The following is a 16,328-nucleotide window of genomic DNA, read 5'->3' on the forward strand; positions in this document are numbered from 1 at the left end:
GCATCAAGCCCCCGCCCACGTATGTGTGCCTCGCCGCGCACGGAGCCCCCACCCACCTGTGTGCGCCGGCTGCGCACGTAGCCTCCTGGTGATCACTCATTACGGCGTGAGGGCGTCATGACCACATAGGCTTTTATTATACAGGATTTTCTTAAGACGGGGCATAGTTTTAACTTGTAATGCATTTAAAAAAAATCTATGTCTATTTAGCCAGTCTTGTAAGTAAATAAGTCAAAAAGATTAAGAAGTTTTATGGAATAAATAAAGGACTTTAGTTAGTCACCTTTTATTTTACAGCTCTTCTAAAGAAACAAAAGGAAGCATGGGGCAAATTAAAATCCTTAACATTCCACCACTATGACTTGCAGGATCTCAGTAACAGTGTGCTGGGAGGTAGCTCCAGGCAGCCACATGGCCACTGTATCCATTCCCCAGTTTATATATTCAGTAGCTAAGCTCCATATTAAACAGAAAAGGGGTTACCCAAAGATGCTGAGACCACAGAAGTTAAGTAAATATCGATATAGCATTTAGTGCCCATAATGCATTTACTAGCACAATAAAACACTTAAATATTTGGGCTACTCCTGGAGTAAGCCTGGTATAAAAACCACCTTTAATTCTAATTTTTCTCAATTGTTAAAGAATAGAGAACAAAATTCTCTCTCAGCAAACCGATCAACTTCATATGCTATTTTCCAGCTCCCACTTAAAAATGAACAGGATGAAACAATCTGTCCAAAAAATAGAGTCATTACACAGAAAAACACAATGATGCAAAATAACACATTTCAAACTTGGCTCACCTAAAGAGAAAGCTCAGATCAAAATATCTCATGCTAGAAATAATAGTATACAATGCCAAATAATCTTTCTTTAAGAGAATAAAATTTAGAACTCAAATGTGTGTGGTTCCAAACTATGATCAGAAACATATTAAACTAATACCTAAATCCAACCTAAAAGTGCAGAGCCAAGTCAAAGGACATTCTAAAGCACTGAAAACTCAGTGTCCACAAAGTAATCTGAAAAATACTTGCTCAAAATGTTCTCAGGAACTTCATGTTTGTGGTGTGGGACAGAAACTGTGCCCAAGAATAATTAGATGAAGGTTCTGTAATTTGTAGAAATTCTGTTTTTCACCTGTTAGAATGGTGACATCACAAGCATCAAATCCATATATATAAAAGCTTAAGCGACCCTCAAGACAGAATGACTGGAATGACCAGAAAGACCAGTTGCTATGATGCACGTTGACCACCAGGGCGCAGGTGCTCAAAGCAGGAGCTGCCCCCTGGTGGTCAGTGCACTCCCACAGGGGGAGCGCCGCTCAGCAAGAAGCCGGGCTCATGGCTGGCAAGTGCAGCTGCGGCGGCAGGAGCCTCTCCTGACTCCATGGCGAATGACGGCAGCAGGCAAAGCAGGCCGGGATGAGTGCGAGCACCTGGCCCTGGTTCTGGCTCAATGGTGGTGAACCTATGACACACGTGTCAGAGGTGACACGCGAACTCATTTTTTTGGTTGATTTTTTTGTTAAATGGCATTTAAATATATAAAATAAATATCAAAAATATAAGTCTTTGTTTTACTATGGTTGCAAATATCAAAAAATTTCTATATGTGACACTGCACCAGAGTTTAGTTAGGGTTTTTCAAAATGCTGACACACCGAGCTCAAAAGGTTCGCCATCACTGTTCTGGCTCCTCCCTGGCTGCCTACTGCTTGGCGCACTGCTACATCCCTTGGGGGGTGTCTGACTACCAGTTTAGGCCCGATCCCCGCAGTGATTAGGCCTAAACCAGCAGTTGGACATCCCCAGGGGGGTCTTGGATTGTGAGAGGGTGCAGGCCGGGCTTAGGGACACCCCCCCCCCCGTGCACAAACTCGTGCACCGGGCCTCTAGTATTAAATAAATTTCCGGGAAACTTGGCCAATGTTTACTAGGCCCTCTGATAATGATTAAAATTCCAAACTCAAATCCTTATTTGGTTTACAAACAGAACACTTTTATGGCATCTGTAAGAATAAACTCAAATGAGGTTAGTTAACTTTAAAAAAAAATCTAAAGTAAAATGCAATGTTAAGGTAATTAATGTATGCTAAGTGGCTGTACGTTAAAGTGTAATGACTTTGGTAAAGCTCAATGAATTTGGTAATTTTATAAAATCTGCCCAAAGTTTTTGGACACTGGGCTGAAAATGCCGAAATTTGCCTTCTTTCTCTACACTAAACCCCCTAGCTTCTATGGAATAAATTAGCACTTCAAGAGATTTCCAAAAGACAAACTTGCTGTTTTAGAAACACAGATTCCAGGTGCAGGTACGTCAACCATATCGGCAGGGGAAGAAACCATAACTTGTGCATTTTGCAACATACCTTTTCTGGAAGCTGAGATTCCACTTCCTTCTTCAGTCTCCTCAGTAAAAACGGTCGCAAAACCTTATGTAGACGCCGGATGATCAATATAGTTTCTTCTTCATTCAAATCCACCTACAAGAAGAGAACTGTAGATGACTTCGATTTTCTTTAAAGGATGTTTCATGTAATAACACTTTATGTTACATTTATTATTCATTTCAATATATGTTTGAATGTTTCTATGTGTTAAGGCCAGGTTTATATCTGGTCACATAAACCTCAGAATCCTCTTCCCACCTGCCTACCAGTTGGAAATAAAATAGCCTCTAAATGGGTGTTTGTCTTACGGATGGGTTTGTGGAAAAGGGCTCAGAATTTTATGGGGCATAACTGGCAATAAAGACTGACTGAAGCCCTGGCCAGTTGGAGCATCATCCTGTGTGGGCTCATACCAGGTTATGGGTTCAATCCCAGGTTGGGGTGCATAGGGGAGGCAACCTATCAATGTTTCTCTCTCACACTGATGTTTCTCTCTTTCTCTCCCCCTTACTCTCTCTCTAAAAATCAATGAAAACATATCCTTGGGTGAAGATTGAAAAACAACCCACACTGGGGGCGGGGTGAGGAAGACTGACATAAAACACGAGTAGCCCTGACTGGGTACCTCAGTTGGTTAGAACGTTGTCCCAATATACCAAGGTTGTGGACTTGATTTCCAGTCAGGGCACATACAAGGATCAACCAATGAGTGCTTAATAAGTAGAACAACTGTTTCTCTCTTCCCCCCTTCTCTCTCTCTCAAATCAATTTTTAAAAAAGGTTATTAAAGAAAAATGAAAGAACACGAGTAGAGTGACAACAACAGTTAATGTGTTCTTACTTAAAGTGGAGGCATTAGGTTAGGCTCTTAACTGTGTCTCAGAGGCAGGAACATGCCAAGGGAATAGGCTTGTAGACGAAGATGAAAACAAGAGTAGATCCAGCTTATGTTGGCTGGTTTCTGAGCCATGCTACCTTGCTCTTCCTTTCTTCTGCCCTGATCTTGTTGGAGTTACAGTCACACTTATAAAACCCTCTGCTTTCTCTTTCACCCTCCTCTATCACCTCTAGGGGGCAGAGTTGATTGACTCTACTTTATACAAATGGGCGAGTCAATCACTTATTGACAAAAAGAAAATGTACCACACAACTAAAGGGCTAAAGAGTTCCAACCTAAGTTTCCCTAGAGCAGTGATGGCGAACCTTTTGAGCTCGGCGTGTCAGCATTTTGAAAAACCCTAACTTAACTCTGGTGCCGTGTCACATATAGAAATTTTTTGATATTTGCAACCATAGTAAAACAAAGATTTATATTTTTGATATTTATTTTATATATTAAATGCCATTCAACAAAGAAAAATCAACCAAAAAAATGAGTTCGCGTGTCATAGGTTCGCCATCACTGCCCTAGAGCATTCTTTCTGGCTTTGCATTCCTATAGTTAAGAATCACAAACCAAAGGACATGTGCCCATTCCTGTAGTTGAGAAATCACTAACCAAAAGGTCATGTGCCCATTTCTTTTCTTACAATGGCTCGGGCCCTCCTTTCATCAAGGAGCTCCAAGAAAAGACAGATAGTGGAAGAAATGGAGGTAAGAAATTTAGAAATGGCTGCTCCAGACGTGAGGATTATTTACGTAGACACAAAACTGAGGCTCACACTAAACTCTGGAAAAACGTGTACAGAAAATTAGTGTCCAACTTCAGTTTTACACACACACTCTTGATGAGGAAACAGTTTAAAGGGAAGCGCACGTTTATAACAAGGACGTACATGGCTTCAGGTTTATGTTCAGCTGGTGAATTGGCCTGGTTAAACTGAGGCAGTAACTATCCCTCCACGGGCCCCCCTGGCCCACAGCAGGTCAGCATCCCACCGTCAGGAGTGTCCTCTGGCGGCCTGGCTGGAGTCAGGACACCCGCACTTCACTAGATCTGCTTTCTTCAGAGGGGACACACCCGGGAATGAGAACACGTGCCCCTCGGGTTAGCTTCGGAATGTGGGCGACACTGTAAACCACCCTGTGGGTTTCCTGTCGCTCTACTGTTCTCAGCTCTAGATCCTTTCATTCCATTGTCAGGTAGTGAAAAAAAACAACAAGCTAGACCAGTACCCTTTCTCCAGTCATGGCAAACGGAGCATTGAACCACTGTTCGAAGGTGCTGCAGCTCTTGAAAATGGTGGGGAGGAGGAAGTTGAGGAGCGCCCAGAGCTCTGGGAGCTTGTTCTGCAGGGGGGTCCCGGTCAGCAGGATCCTCCTGGGGGCCACGTAGTGTGTGTTCAGGACCTGAGTCAGCTTGCAGTGGTGGTTCTTCATCCGGTGGCCCTCGTCCACGATCATGTACTTCCACCGGATCTGTAACGTCAGACGGGCCGACATGTGGTGAGCAAGGGAAAAGATGACGATTTCCAGGAGGCAAGAGGTGAAATGGAGCCCTAGCTGGTTTGGCTCAGTGGATAGAGCATCAGCTCAGGGACTGCAGGGTCCTGGGTTCGATTCCAGTGAAGGGCACGTACCTTGGTTACAGGATCAGTCTCCGGCCCGGCACATGCGGTAGGTAACCAATCGATGTGTCTCACATCGATGTTTCTCTCTCTGTCTCTCCCACTCCCTTCCACTCTCTCTTCAAAAAAAAAAAAAAAAATCAATGGAAAAAATATCTTCGGGTGAAGATTAATAACAACAAAAAAGAGGTGAAGTGGAAAACCAAAGAACCCATATCTGGTGAAACATATGCTGGGGTTCTCCTTAGGATAAAAGAACCTCAACAGTCTCTATCCCATACCTGACAGGTCGGATAATACGTCATGTAACAACGGGAAGCTAAAGCAACTAGGTTCCTTCGAGGCCATGGAATTCCAAGCTACCCTTTAATTGGGAAGGAAGCCTGGCCTAAAATGCAATGGTTAAGCCAGGGGTAGCCCCTGAGTCTCCCCATCCTGTACCCCTGCTAATGCTGTACCCTGACGCTGTCCCAGGCCTAACGGTCATGCCCCCTCCGCACCCAGCAGGTACAGAATACAGCTCTCCACCTGAGGCAGCAGTTAATGACGGATCCTTCCAGCATTACCTGTAGCTGACAGCCTCTGGCTTCTGCCTTCTTTCCTATTATGTGGGCTGACTATACTACCTTTAGGGCTTGGATCAGTGTTCTTTATTTTAATTTCAATTAGCTGCTAACATTTAAAAGTTGGTATATTTCGCATTAAAATCTAGACATCTAGCTTTTCCTTTAAAAAAAAAAAAAAAGAAAAAAGGAAGATCTGGCAACCTGGACTCTCACACATACTAGTATTCCTTACCTGCCAAGCACCTATCCACCAGGTCTAGTCCCTGCTTTATGATATTCTCACTGGCGGAGAGGACAATGCTAAATGTCATCCCTCTCTGTACGCCAAGCCTTCAAAATTAAACATAACACACTCCCCCCACACGACTATCCCTTCAGAAGTAAAGGATGACCGTCTGATGCAATCCTCCTCCCTACGTCTACGAAAGCCCCTTTCCTCTCTCGTATTTTACACTTGAGCCCTCTTCAAGGTCACTCATCTCCATTTCTTAAAGTGAGAACAATAAGGAATGTTCCACAAAGCCTATCCACTCCCTACAGGGCAGGGGCGATGGCCAAGGAAAGCATCTGGTGCTCAGATGACCCTGGATCCTGCCGCTACGCTCCTGGAGAGAGGAGGGAGACAGCACCGCATTCCCCACAGGCCTCGCCTTCCTCGGCAGAAGCACCAGGGAAATCAGGGGAAAGCATATAGAAGCATCAGTCAGGCTGGGATGTTCAGGTAAAAGGAAACAGCCAGAGATTTTGTGTATTTTTCTGCCTCTACCACCTCTAAGAAAAGTGTTTAAGAATACTCAAAGTAGTACTGCGGTCGTCCCAAACTTACCAAAGCGTGAAAAGAGGCCAGCAGATAACATGTATTTAAGTAAATATTCTACATCTGCTTTCCTGCCCAATTTGGCTTATGAAATAGTAAACAAGGAAGCAGAGGCCGTAGGTTTTGCTATTGGGCTACTCCTAATTAGGTCTTCCACTCGGAAAAAAATTGCTGCCCCGTTCTGTAGCTCCATTTCTCCAGTAACAAACAAAAGCGACACAACTCGTTAACGGGCGCCTCCAATGAATTCTGAAATGCCTATGCAAAAAACACGGTCTGAATTTGTTTTCAAGGATCGCAAATGTATAAACACATTCCCATCGTAATACTGAAAACACATCATTTCTGACACCACCAAATGCGTCTCCGAAGACGAGGAGTCGGAACACGCACTGCTGCCAGTGCCCTCGCAATGATTAGACCACCCCCGGGAACACACTTCCTGTATGCTACTTCCTGTGATGCCATCAAGGGAACGCTCAGTTCCCAGGGCAAAGGGTTAGTGCAGAGACAAAACACACCCCAGAAATGGGGATTCTGTCCAATTTGGGCTATAACTTGGTTTCAGATGATAGTGCATTCAAAACACCACAGGGCAAAAGAAATTACTAAAAAAAAAAAATAAAAAAAAAATTAAGTCTTCATATTTGCTCCATGAGAGAAACTTCTTCCATCATTCTGCATGAACATATTAGGAGGCAAGATGATATTAATGGGAAAAAATGGTATTTTATGGCTAAAGGACAACTTAGGACATACCAATTAGGAGGCACGTAGGTTGCAGGTAGAAACCCACTCTCCCAGCTCCAAATGGTCACAGAAACAGCCCAGAGTAATTCAAACAATAATAGCTCATATTTTTTTAGGAAAAAAACCTAAAACAGGGACAGCAGGAAAGCCACAGCTCGGAGAAATGTTCACAGGGACAAGACCACGTGGAGAGGTGCTACTCGTCTTCGGAGAGACAAAGGCCCAAGAGGACTGAAGCTACGCTACTGACAATAACCCAGGGCAGCAGAAACAACGATTCCTTCCACACGAGCTGCTGGAGAGAGAGGAGTTGCAGAAGGAACCCAGGCGAACTTTTAAAGAGATGTAAACTGACTATCTATGAGCGGATAAGAGCCCCAGGACAGATGGTGCGCGTGAGCGTGCACGCGTGCACACACACACACACACACACAAATAGTATGCATACAATTAAAACCCATAACCAAAATATATCTGACTTTGAAAAAAGAAAGAGAGAAATGCCATTTAACAATCAAATTATCCTAGTGAGTATAATCTGGGAAATACTTTACACTCCAGTGCAATGGTCCATCATTTAGCGATAGAAAAATTCTTTTAAACATACCTTTGCAAGAATGTGCTTGTCTTTTATAATGTACTCGTAAGTTGTCAAGAGGACGTTGAATTTGCCACTCCGTAGCTGGGGGACAAGGGAGCGCCGCATGGCAGGGGTGCCCTGAATAGAAAGGGAGAAAAACACGTATCTATTACCCAGTGGAAGCACATGTGTGCTGTTTCTCACTATTCAGAGCTTAATGGAGCCCGGGCCTGTGACTAACGATTGCACATATATGCATTATTATATACAGACACATTATCCACCAAGAAAGTGCTCGGCGAAATCGCCCAGGTCTGGACACTTTTCAGTCTCTTAGAGAGAGGCTTTCCCACTGAAATCGGCGGGGAAAGAGAGAAAAGGAAATTGCGGTGACCGCCAGGTAGTGGAGAACCCGCTGCTCTAATGAAAGGCCCCTTTTCTACGGGAGCCTGCAGCAGGCGGCCCGAGCACCCAGGTAATTGCTGAACTTTCTGCAGGCACAGTGAGCCCGTCGGCAGCACGGGGAATGGGCGGTATTTGTCATTTGTATTACTCTCATCAGAAACCTCGCAATATGATAATTAACAATTTTCTTCTGCATTTCACTATCTGAAAGTAATTATGGTTTATTACAGTCATCTTCTTGGGATGATTAACTCTCACTGTTTAGTACATGATGTACATGACAAAACTTTACAACCAAATACAGTGCACAGATGTGCATATGGAGTAAAGAAAATGGGGTCTATTTTTTGCTTTTGCACATTTATATATAAACACGGCATTCCAAACCTTGTAAGAAATTTTCACCACAGAAGGAGCCCATTTGTCAAATTCATATGTCCAGTTAGACAGAGTCCTGTAGAACAAAAAATAAATAGAAGAAAGAAAAATAGACATTTGTATAAAAGTCGGTGGTTAAATAGATGTTCTTATTTATTTTCAGGCTTCACCTTGAATATATTGACGACATATTTTTTTAAAGGTGTGAAAATAAGAGATAAGTTAGAAATGAGCTGCCACAAAGCATGACAGGTATGTTGTGGGCACATAAAAATAAATCTCATAAGGAACAAAAATAAAGAATGCATAATTATAGAGGGCAAAAAAAAGAAAAAGAAAAAAAACACCCTAAATTTTAATATGGTATTGAAAAATAGCAACTGCCGAAGCGATTCGGTGAGTCTTTAGAAACAGCCACACACGTTCAGAGAAAAGTTGAGTCAGGAAAAAAGAAACGACAAAAGCATGTGAACATATTAAATACATCTGTCAAGAGGAAGCGGGGAAGAAACAGTGAATGGCCCCCGCCTCTGTTTTTAATCCCTGAAAGCGTGACCATAATATACAAGTCAGAACGTGTGAAATATAGATAAAAAGCAAAACACATATTCAAAATGTAGGTAAAATGCAAAGAATGTCTAAATACTATGGATTCAGATCATCTAGATTAAGGAGGTCTGCAAATAGTCCTCCTTTAAACAAATATGGGAGAAAATACTAAAAGCAGAATCTTTATTTTTTTCCTCAAGGTCCAGGTTTGTATTCGCTCGGAGACCTAAGATCTCAGGGATGAAAAATGCAGCCAGACACCCACAGCCAGAGACACTCCCCTGGGAGCAGGGGTGGGGGGGTGGCGGGTGGGGAGTGTGATCAGGTCCTCCTCTCAGGAGTGTCCACTAAGACCTGCAAAGAGCCACTGGGGCGCGAGGCCTGGGAGTGAAATGGTGCACAGCAAAGACCTGTCCTGGCCAAGAGGCAAAGTCACTGAAAATGAACTACACATACTGCGGGCAGGATAAGGTAACATTCCCAGTTACAAATTTGATTTAGATTCTGCTTTGAAGGATACAATAAAGAAAGAACAGAATACACAGTCTTTTGAATATATGTAACCTTTTGGAAATGGAACCAGAAAAAAAAAAACCAAAGAAGTTTTTAAATTAAAAAAAAAAAAAAGGAAACCTCTCCCCCCTTGGTGAGCCGCTGAAGGAATAAGGCGCACTGTACAGCGAGGAGGCTGGGAGTGGGGTCGGGGGTGGGAAATAAAAAACCTAAGTCCAGACGACATGCTCCTGGGCCCCCAGCACAGGCTATACTTCTGCTTTCAATGGCTGCAGCACACAGACAGATAATGCAGAACGAAGGCCGGTACTCACGAAAGGGGCACGATGATGAGATAGGGGCCATTGAGTCTTTTGTGCTCCATCAGGTAAGTGATGAGTGCAATGGTCTGTATGGTCTTTCCCAGCCCCATTTCGTCAGCTAAGATTCCGTTCAAATTGTTATTATACAGGGAGACCATCCATTCCAGGCCCTGGAGCTGAAATGAAGAGTAATTGCTTCAATTACCCAAGATCTGCACAGGTAATTAATACTAATACAACTCAAGTGAGGCTGTGACTTCTTAACTCCACGGTGCTATATGCTGGATCTCCCACAGCAGGAAAGTGAGGGAAGCACCAGCACAAAAGGAATTTAAAACACGAGCCCGTAATCGTCCCCGCTGCTTGGCAGGTGCCGAGTGCTAATCAGATTTAGAAACGATGGGCTGGAGCAGACGGGAAGGGTTTTAAGCAGCTTTGCTGCTCATCCCTACTTAGCATTTCACAGTGTAGGACATTCTAGAATTATTATAAATGAAGAAAACCCAAAGCAAAATCCACTCCAACCACTCCAGGAACAAAAAGCCAATGCGAGGATTAAAGACAGACAAACCAGAGGGCAGGTTTGGCTCAAAGGTCACAGATCGTTAGAAAGAGCCTTCTTGGCTAAGGAGCCCTCCGTCCAGGGTGGGCTGCCCTTGGTGAGGAAGCCAGGTGACCGGGGAGCCAGGGGCGGCTGCTGGGCTGCAGGAGGGCGTTTCCGGCGGGGGGTGGGGGTCACATCTCCGGGCAGCAGATGGAAACTTCGCTATGTGGGCACTCCCCAAGGGCAGCCTACGGACGCTGACTGCCTACCAACAGGTTCCACATATTTGTAAAGCACAAAAGCTCTGCACCGAGATGCAGCTTTGCAGTCCGTCAAATACAAGGAAGGTCGGTGAAAATACAAAATTGTTAAACCTGCCTCTCCCAATACCAATTCCCTTCCCCTCTCATACTACCAATGCTGGACTTGTTTATTTTTTTAAATACAATTTTTATTGATTTCAGAGAGTAAGGGAGAGGGAGAGGGAGAGAGAAACATCAATGATCCGAAAGATCATGGATTGGCTGCCTCCTGCAGGCCCCACACTGGGGATTGAGCCTGCAACCCAGGCAGGGCATGTACCCTGACCAGGAATAGAACTGTGACCTCCTGGCTCATAGGTTGATACTCAACCACTGAGCCACACTGGCCGGGCTGGATTTAAAAGATAGGATCAATGATAGATAGATAAATAGATAGATATCAGTATCTATATATATCGATATCTGTATTTATATTAGCTAAAGGCAATTTAGCTTGCTCATGCAGTCATGCTTAGGAAAATGTTAATTTTAATGTTTTATGTGAGAAAGAAGTAATTTATTTTAAAATATATTAAATGATTATTCTGTGCAAGGAGCCATGCAAGGAGCTATGGCAGATGGACCCCGAGGGGTGTCAGATGTATGCCTCCCTTCAGAAGCTTCAAAGAGGAGACAATAAGCCACTCGCCTATACACACGCACCAAGAAACGGCTGGAGTGCCAACGCCACACATATACGACTGTATGGGCCGGGCTGTTTCCCAGGGAGGGCACTGCACTGGCCTGACCACTTCCAGAGGCCACCTGGAGTCTCTGTGCCACGCAAGACTCCAGGCCATCCCAAGGGGTTTCGAAGGACAGCAACGCCAAGAAATAGAAGGGAAATGGAAAGAGCCTTTGGGCAAGTGGGCAAAAGATAGGGGACGTGAGGAAGGACTGGGAAGCACGGCTGGTGGTTCGGAGGACCTGCGTGGCTGCAACATGACGCCAAGGCCTCCAGACTCTTAGGAAAGCCAACGGAAGGCCAGGAACATTTGGACACTGGGAGGTGGTGGATTCTTTTTTTAAATGGAAATTGGCAAAGGGGCTGAATTTTGCATCTGTGTTAATCCCAGATAAAACAGAAGCAGAAACTGGCAGCAGAAGGGACTAGAAATTCACTAAAATTGTGGGGAATGAACTGTACTTCGTTGGACTGTGAAACTGGAGGGGCTGGGGACTGAACCACAGCTTTCCAGGAGGCAGCAGGAAGGCCTCCATGATGTGAGGGTTACATAACCATTCATGATGCAAAAACGTGTCCAGGAGCAAGAAGAGAGAAAGCTCACTTGGGGAGAAAGTGGTTCTGGAAGGCTCGGAGCTACAACATGAACTGGTCTGAGAGAAAGGGAAAGGATCATCAGGCAGAAGTGACTCCAAGAGACAAGAACCCAGGGGGCAGGGCAAGGCATCCGGGACCTCCAGCCGCCCAGTGCAGGAGAAGGGCACACCATTGGCATACGGAAGCGGGGGAGTGGGTGTGAAAGGACAGTGATGGACGAGTGCTGAGAAAGGTACCGGATGGCAGCAGAAATCCATGGGCCATTGAGTTACTCATGACTAATCCAAAGAACACATCTCCCAGACACAGACATGTACCAGTTTATCAGAACATACTATGAATTAGTATCTACGTTGGGCAGACCAAGTACGGTGATATGCACTTGGAACCTCATGAAAGTAGCGCGGTCTTTGGGGAAAATGTGACCTCACTACAGACAGAGCAGTGCTTGTCAAAGTATGTTCCCGGGGCTCCTGGTGCCCCCAACCTTCCCAGGAGAGCCACAGGCCCAGCGATTTCACAGTAACTTCAGGGCATTGTTCACCTTTTATGTTGCGATACAAAAGCAACAGCGGGTGAGAACTGCGGGCCCTGGAGCAGGGACCAAGGCAGCACTGTGGCAGCCGCTGTAGCTTTACCCCGGACACGGCAGCAGATGCGGGGCCGCATTTTAAGTGTACAGAGGACCCGAGTCCAAAAGGTTTGAGAACTGTTGGCCTAAAGCACATGGTTTCCAATAGGTGCTATATGAAAATAAGGCTGAGGAGTCAAAGAAATCGGAGAACTAGGAAGTTAGTTATTTTATTGCATAATACTGATGTGCCGTTATGGATTATACATTGATATTTGTAGAGTCATGGATGTGCTGACATAGAGCATGGATTATCAGGAGGGGTCCTGTCAGGGTGCCCAGGTGGCTGGATGGCTCAGGACGGTCCTGGGTTATGCCTATTATCAATAATAAGGACCCCTATTGTCACTCTCATTAGTACCCAAGTTTGAAAGAGTAAATTATATGGTAATCCTCGTTACAGCTGGTGGTAGCTCCCATATTTATTTGACCACGGGACCTATTTTTCTTTTCCTTCCTGAGGTACATCTCATGGGACGAATGTCCCAAGGAACACACTTTGGGAAACACTATAAAGTGGGAGGAGAGAGAAGACAGCAGCTGGCCTCATTCCACACAGGTGACATGAAATGTGTTATATTTACAGCCTAGTTTCCACCAAAGCACGGATGCTCACCACTGTATCGAGACTTAAAAAGATAAAAGTGTGAATGGAGTAGACAGCGCCTGCTGGGTGGCTGGACTACGGCCACCAGTGCAAGTTCCGAAGAAACACTTCGTTTGCTCCCCAGTTAGGTACATGCTCCCGACACTCGTCAAATGTGGCTGGGCTTTCCATCCTGTCGCCATCCATGATGAAACGGTTCCAGGTGGCCAGCCAGGATTTCTTAAAACACAATTCATCCCAAAACCCCAGAAGAGAAAGCAGAGATGCCCGGGGAAGAGATGGTAACATGGAAGTGCTCTCAGAGCAGGGTGACAGGCAGAATGGAGAGAATGTCAGTCCCGTAAGCAGGGGGACCTAGAATGCCTTCTCCTCATCCACCCTCTTAAGCAATCGACACGTGCATGAGACACACTCCAGTGCAAACGAGGTAGAAGCTGGTGGCCCGCCAAGGAGACACAGACCCAGCGGTTACCTGGTAGTGCTTCAGGGTCCCGTTGATGAGGAGGGCAGACTGCTTCTCCACCCGCTCGGAGATGGCGTGGGCCACAGTGTAGTAGGACTGGGAGCCCCTGGCACTGCACTGCATGCTGTACTCGTCATCCACGTCTTGCTTGGCTGTCCTGGGGCGGAGAAAGTGGAGGATCACGCACACACGTCTGGGTGCGTTGTGTTTTTATTTCGATCCATTCAGAAAGATGAATGGAAAGCCTAAAATAGCTGCAGTGAGTGTGGTTTATTTATCACCTACTATTTAATCGCCTGGCAATTAAAATACATTATCTGTGATTCTCACAAACCAGAGCGAGGCAGACTCATTAGTTTCATCCCCGTTTTATGCATGTGGAGAGCTTCAGGCTCCGAGAGGGGAGTGAATTTGCCTGTCACATAAGATCAGTGGAGTCAGGATCCGAATGCAGGCCGGCGTGACCTCCAATGACCAATAGGAACGTGAGCCACACCTGCAGATGAACACTTTGCCTGTAAAGCTGTCGTAGGCTCTTGGGACGTAAGGATAAATCCTACGCCCAGGGCACAGTCCGCAGCTTGGAGGTGAGAGAAGGCCTTAGGCCAGCGGTTCTCAGCCTTCCTAATGCCGCCACCCTTTAGTACAGTTCCTCATGTTGTGGTGACCCCCAACCATACAATTATTTTCGTTGCTACTTCATAACTGTAATGTTGCTACTGTTATGAATCATAATGTAAATATCTGATATGCAGGATGTATTTAGGCGACCCCTGTGAAAGGGTTGTTTGACCCCCAAAGGGGTCGCGACCCACAGGTTGAGAACCGCTGCATTAGGCTCTTGGGAAGTAAGGATAAATCCTATGCCCAGAACACAGTCCTCGGCTTGGAGGGCAGGTGAGAGAAGGCCGAAGTCAACATAAGAAACAGGAAAGAGGAAGGTCATCTTCCATGTTCTATGCCAGGTTAGGGAGCTCATATTTTATTCTACAGGCAATGAGGGGGGCAGACTGATAAAACAGGTACCTCAGAGCACTGATCAGACCATCAAACCTCAGAGGGAAGGTAGTAGAGGGCGGGGGTAGGGGGAGAGATCAACCAAAGGACTTGTATGCATGCATATAAGCCTAACCATGGACACGGACACCAGCGGGGTGAGGGCATGAGTGGGGGAGCGGGAGCAGGGAGACAATGGGGGGATAATGACACATATGTAATGCCTTAATCAATAAAGAAAAAAATAAACTGAAAAAAAAGAGAAAAATAAATAAATAAAGTGGGGCCTACAGCCCTGCAATAAAAGGAGGAAAGATTAAAATGTTCATTTTTTTTCCTTTTAAATGTCACCACTTTATAATGTTCTATTTTGTCGACTGTTTCATTACAATTTCCTTTTAATATTAGAGCCACACACACAAAGAGCTGTGTAGACCACGGACGTGGGGGACGGCCAGGGTGCGGCACGGAGCTGGGCACGCAGAGGGGGAAGAAGGAGAGGGGTGTTTCCTGGCGGGACCTGGTGGCTGGCTGGCTGGCAACAAGGACAGAGGGAATGCTGTCTCTCACTTGGGTTCGGGGTGAGTGCTGAGGCCACTGAGGGAGGAAGGAAGGGCGGTGACGCAGCCAGTGGAGGGGCCAGTGTGATCAGGTCAGTCGGGGGCAGCGTGCAGGTGACAGGTGCGGAGCCCGGCGTGAGCCGGAGCTGGGGGCGGGGATTCAGGAGGGAGAAGGGGTCAGAGGGGGAGAGGAGCAGCCCGGAGCCCTGGGGCCCAGTGGCTGGAACCCAGTGGTGACTTCTGACAGTGATTCAAGTGGAGTGTGGGCACGACGTCAGTCTCTTGCCTCCAAATTTTCCAAAAGAAAACTCCAAAAGCCTAATTTAGGTCATGAAATTCTCTGCAAGGAAGGAAACTCTTGAGAGATACTCACTCAATGATCTGCTTCGCGTCCTTCTCGGAAACTTCTTCACTGTTTGGATCCAGAATTATTTTCTCTTCGTTTTCCTGCCGACTGGACTCTTCTTCCTCATCCTGGGAAGAAGCAAAGGTTCCATTCTGTCAAGTGAATCTCTATGGTTGGCATTTTCCAAAAAGAGACTAAAGAGTGTTCAACTTCACAAATGAAGTAAATAAAATGAAGGAGGAAGTAGATCTAACACCTCCCTATACCGGGCAATACACACCATTCCACTGCTGTTTAAATCACTCAATGGGAGAATGAAGGCGACCCTCAGAGGAGCCCCTAGCACCTTTGCTTCTAAGGACAAAACTGTAACAGTCATGCCAGAGAGAGGGACATCACCGCTTGGTTATCGAAGAGTCCTGTAACCACATGCCTCTCACCAATGTAGCCGCACTCTACATCCGTCTCTCCGCGGCCGGGCTCTCGACATGTTCGCTTGTCCTACTCATAAGAATGTCTTCTCAGATAGGCAGTGGCTGTTGATGGCCCTGGGCATTGGCAGTCCGGGCTGGGGCCTGTAGTCACGTGGCTTTGTGGTACTTCATACCTTGCATTTCTGAATGTTTTGATGAAAACTGTCGGTAACTCGCCACAGGACTCATCATCTCTCCACCCTGTCATTGCGCACTACGTTCCGCTGTGCTGTCTGAAAGCTTCACTAAATATTCACTGTGCCCACCACTAACCACTGGTGTGGAAGACTAACTCTTTCCAGATAATCCAATAGAATTTCCTTTAAAAGTGGATTTAAAGAGAACAATGCTTTTCCATA

At 45.7% G+C, this 16,328-nt stretch overlaps 1 protein-coding gene across 1 annotated transcript in view; it reads right to left on the bottom strand.

The window, feature by feature from the left end:
* Window positions 1-16,328, bottom strand: part of SMARCA2 (SWI/SNF related BAF chromatin remodeling complex subunit ATPase 2) — a 164,773-nt gene that overhangs the window by 90,925 nt on the left and 57,520 nt on the right. Inside the window, exons 13-19 of the mRNA XM_081104098.1 lie at window positions 15,524-15,624; window positions 13,604-13,751; window positions 9,778-9,941; window positions 8,411-8,477; window positions 7,646-7,756; window positions 4,514-4,756; window positions 2,378-2,491 (exon numbers count right to left, since the gene is read on the bottom strand). Of these exons, the coding sequence (XP_080960224.1) occupies window positions 2,378-2,491; window positions 4,514-4,756; window positions 7,646-7,756; window positions 8,411-8,477; window positions 9,778-9,941; window positions 13,604-13,751; window positions 15,524-15,624 (948 nt within the window). The remainder of the gene's footprint in view (window positions 1-2,377; window positions 2,492-4,513; window positions 4,757-7,645; window positions 7,757-8,410; window positions 8,478-9,777; window positions 9,942-13,603; window positions 13,752-15,523; window positions 15,625-16,328) is intronic.

Source organism: Myotis nattereri (genome assembly GCF_964212035.1).
Source record: "Myotis nattereri genome assembly, chromosome: 12".
Classification (NCBI taxonomy): Eukaryota; Metazoa; Chordata; class Mammalia; order Chiroptera; family Vespertilionidae; genus Myotis; species Myotis nattereri.